At 34.5% G+C, this 4,641-nt stretch overlaps 1 protein-coding gene across 1 annotated transcript; it reads right to left on the bottom strand.

Annotated features, from left to right (window-relative positions):
* Positions 1–1,371: 1,371 nt before the first annotated feature.
* On the bottom strand, positions 1,372–3,684 carry LOC147071076 (uncharacterized). The gene is given in 1 exon segment (XM_085948524.1): positions 1,372–3,684. A coding segment is annotated over 1 exon segment (2,313 nt).
* Positions 3,685–4,641: the final 957 nt, after the last annotated feature.

Raw genomic sequence — 4,641 nt, 5'->3', positions numbered from 1 at the left:
GATATTACAGCGAGTCGCAGTCAAGGCCTCGGTAAAATCATTAAAAAAAAGTTGACTTTACTTGATTTTTAACTTTTTTTTTAAACAACCCTCGTATTCAGTAAAATTTTAATATATATACCATAATTATTTGGGTTATGTTTGTTTTCGTCAACTAGTGCTGCGTTGTATTGTTTGACCTAGATACTATCTTGCATAACACAATTTTACGCACTAATTATTATGTGGTCGCGAACAAAACAACAACAAAATAATCAATTATTATTCAGAACTTTATCTCATTTTGCTTAGTTAAAGGTACAATACAATCAGTCCAGTTTACGCACGTGGAAACCCAACGTGATATTATTCCTTCAACGCAAATCATTTTTCCTAGAAATTTCGTTGACGTACATTTTTATACGCCGTTATGCAGAAAGGAACTTGCCCATAATTTTTATCAACACACATAATTTGAAAAATTCTGAGAATTATATCACTATCGTGAAACCAGACGATGATATAAAGGGTAGGCACCCAAGAGGTAGGCTATTATGGTATTTTTCTGAAAAAAGTCATATGACAGCCATATAGCGGCTATCATAGGCTCTAGGTTCGATCCCCAGTGAGGTTACAATACATTAATTGTATTATATGATTTTTTCATAGCCTGGGTTTTTTTATTGTTTCTCTTCTATTAGTAAATACACTACTGTCATCATATCTTATGGCCTGTTGCAGTGTTAAATACAGAGCGTTGGAGCTGGAGCATTGGATTTTACCTGGAGCACCAAAAATTTGTGGTGCTCCACTGCTCCGGATGTTTTTCTTTATTATTAAATTCTCGGCCTAATGTCCTTTCTTCCAATAAAAATAGTATATTTTGACACTTTGCAACATTGGAATTAGGGTGAAGCACCCAATTATTGGCACTTTAAGGGAACTGAGCAGTTCAAGTTCGCACAGTATTCTATCAATTATCTTTCTAAGTTCCTATGTTTCTGATTTAAATAATATGTTTACTTAACTTTTATTTGAATACTTCCAATAACACTTTTGTATTGTGCATATGCACACAATTGTGATATTTCCTGAGTTTGGCCCTTACTCCAATTATTGGCATACTTTTTCCTATTATTGACACAACCTTTTCCAATTATTGGCACAGTTAATAGAGATCCAAAAAAGTGTATTTATCATGCAAATTAAACACGTTTTACACTAGTATTCATACATTTATTATTAGGTAACATTATTTTTAAAAAACCTCAAAAGAAATATAGATTATATTTAAATAAATTCAGGAACTAATTGAGATCAAAAATTCTCAAAAAATATTTAGGTGTCTAAAATAAATTACGTAAGTTCTTATGATGTTAACCGTTTAAATATTTAATCATCATCATTTAAAATGGCTTCAAGTCCTTCCACCGTGTATGATTTCTTACGACTGCTTAAAATTTTATCAAAAGGATCTCTAATCCCATCATTTTTCTTGTCTTCATCAACTATGGGATTCGAGACTTGTTGGTTAACTATTGGCACCAGAGGCTTGTTCAATCTTATATCGACCAGTACTTTGATTCTTTTCGTTTCGGGTATCATATTCTCTTTTTTTACATTAGGTTCTCTTTCCACTTGACATTCTCTTTTAGTTGTATTTTGCACAGGTCCGAACTGCACTTTCTTACTCTGTTTATTTATTAACGTTGCTGCTGTTTTTTTTGTAAGGTTTTTCTTTTCTCCTTGTTTAGTTTTCACTTCCTTTTGTTTTTGGATTCTCTCCTCTTTTCTTTTCTTGACTTGTTCTTCTTTAAGACTTTTTTCTCTCCGTTTCTGGGTTTCCTTGCTTTGCCATTCGTCTGAAGTTAAGACAAAGGAAAGTCTTTCACTTTGTTTAACGCCTTTTCTTTGAGGTGTTTTCGGTTTTACTAAAACGTCACTTAATTTTACAGGGGTTAAATATTCTTTCTGTTGACTAATAATATCCATAATCTCGCATTCTTTAACTACATGTTCTTTGCACGTTGCTATTAAACCACTTTCTGGAATCTCCATTTCGTTTTTATCTAAAGTAACTAAGTCACTTTCAAGCAAAGTTTTGTGTTCTTTTCTTTCAAATTTGTTTTTTCCCATTTCTTCAATAGATTTCTGCACAGTAACTAAATCAAACCGTGAGTTATCAAGGATATCCATAAATAAAATTGGCATCTCTTCTATAGTGATTTCTTCTGTAAGGTTGTCCTCATGTAATATTTCTGATTCTTGGTGCTTTTCATCATGTTGGAAATAGTTCAAAAGCTTTTTCAGGATTTTGTCACTGTCTATTAGAAAGTCTTCGGTAAGAGTTTGTAAGGCATTCAATTTTTTCTCTCCCACTATGTTATAAAACGTATCTTTTGATAGAGACTTTTCTTTGAAATTGTCATTGTTCTTCTCTTCGGTATTTGAATTTTCAACAGTTTTCTGACGTGCTAGGCATTTGTTAAAATTGATTGCATCACAATTTCATGGACATAAACCGGTGGTTCTAAAACCATTTATAACAGTAGAAGGCTTAATGCCGTTTACGACAGCTTCCTTGAGCACAGGAACAAAATCTGTTTTTGTGAGTGCAGCTAAGGGGTTTTCACGCCTCCACTTCAATACACTTTCTTTCCACGCTTGCTTAAGTGGCCTGAATGCTGAAACATCGGCTGGCTGCAACAATCTTGTTGCGTTTGGATATAAAGCTACCAGAACTATGTCCAAGCTTTTACACAGTTCACTCACTTCCAGAGAGATGTGCGTTTTGTGTCCGTCAACAAAAAGTAAAACGGGGAGTTGTCTTTTTGTTTTCAATAGATAAGGGTGTAAAACGTTTTTTATATAATCATAAAATACCTCTGCCTTCATCCATCCCGAATCGCTCAAACCAATACCCCAGTCTCCTGGCACATTTAATGTTATATCCTTAGGCAACCTTTTATTCGGAAATATGATCATTGGAGGCGTGGTATCTCCATTGGCAGAAAACGTGAATAGAACTGTTAGAGCAGATTTGGCAGATGCATGGTCTACTTCATAAACATCCTTCTCACCTCTCATTGCAATAACCTTTCCACTTTTTGGGCATAGCTGAAAGTTTGACTCGTCACCGTTGAACACGCGACTTGGATCCGAGAGAATGGTAAAGTAACTGTTGTCTTTTAAGTAGGTTTCAATTCCAATGAACCAGTTTCTTATATCTTGCTCTGACACTGCCGCACTTGATGCTGTGACTGCCTCAGGTGCACGTATACTTAATCCGGGATGACGATACAAAAAGAGTTGGTACCATTTATTACCAGGTATTCCATCTTTGAATGGATTCTTTCTATTTGCTTTCTTTATGAAATGTGCAACACTCAATTGAACATCTAGTTTTCTTCTAGGGAATCCTTTGCGGCAACAGTCTTTAATCCATTTCACCAAAGTCTCTTCCTCGTTTTTGGTTAATACTGTACTTGGTCCTGGAAGGTCTTGATGATCTACTTTCCGTAACCTGAACTGAATAGTTCCTCTCGGTACATGAAAGGTTTTTGCGGCCAGTTTTTTACTCATACCGCACTTTACAGCCTCAAGTGCTTTTACCAAGTTATCATGGTTGTATATTTTTCTTTTTATTATTGTGTTGTCGAGAGTCTTCTTCTTCCCTTTCCTCTTTTTCACATTAACTGGATCCATTTTGAATACTTCAGTCTGAAAATAAAGACACAAGCTATAATTTAACCCTATTATTGGCACAAGCCAAAACCAATTATTAGCATGGGGCTAACATTTGGAAAAAACGAGTGTAACATATTTTTATCAATGGAATTACTTAGAGCCTTAATGATATAGGCTATAGAAATTAAAATCTGTTAAAAATAATACTTTATCAAAATAACCAATTATTAGCACATGTGCCAATAATAGGAAAACTACTCAATCACGATACCAAATGTTGGCACCCTTTAAACATAGACAACGAACAATTAACCTTAAATTAAATTTTAAATTCAAATGCCTGGCTCTATCCCGCAATCATTTAAATCGTCAGTTTATTGATAAACACTTAGATGTAGACAAAATAGCAAGGCTATTGAAACATTTTCTTACCGTGGCAGAAAGAAAATGGCGGAAAAAATCACAAAACACAACGGAGCACTTTTGAAGCACTATTTTCTCGCTATTTTGTTAATCCTGGTGTGATGAATGTTGCTTGTCGTAAACAATATTAATTGCTAAACACATTTTTTATACTTGGCAAACTTAACTATGCTTACATATCTTATATTTTTACGTTAACTTGAAGGGTGCTGATAATTGGTGGAGTGCCAACAATTGGGTGCGTCACCCTATTTGAAATATGGCAACACTGCCAAGTGATAAATAACCTCACTTTTTTGACAGAAGAGGCAAATAATGAGACACGATTTGCTGCCGGAATTTTGTTTAATAGAATTACTTAATAATGAAAATGACGATTATTTTAAAACTACTCATTTTTTTTATTTGTTCAATATTTGTATACATATTATAATACTTATTAAATCTTTTTACCCGGAATGGAGCAGACCCTGGAGCGGAGCCGGAGCAAGTATTAGGTCCCGGAGCGGAGCAACTCAAAAAAAGGTCCGCTCCAACGCTCTGGTCAAATAA

Source organism: Rhyacophila brunnea, unplaced genomic scaffold (genome assembly GCF_057557595.1).
Source record: "Rhyacophila brunnea isolate RB1 unplaced genomic scaffold, BYU_Rbru_1.0 scaffold_20, whole genome shotgun sequence".
NCBI lineage: Eukaryota > Metazoa > Arthropoda > Insecta > Trichoptera > Rhyacophilidae > Rhyacophila > Rhyacophila brunnea.
The sequence above is the reverse complement of the archived record's forward strand: the minus strand, read 5'-3'. Positions and strand labels throughout refer to the sequence as shown.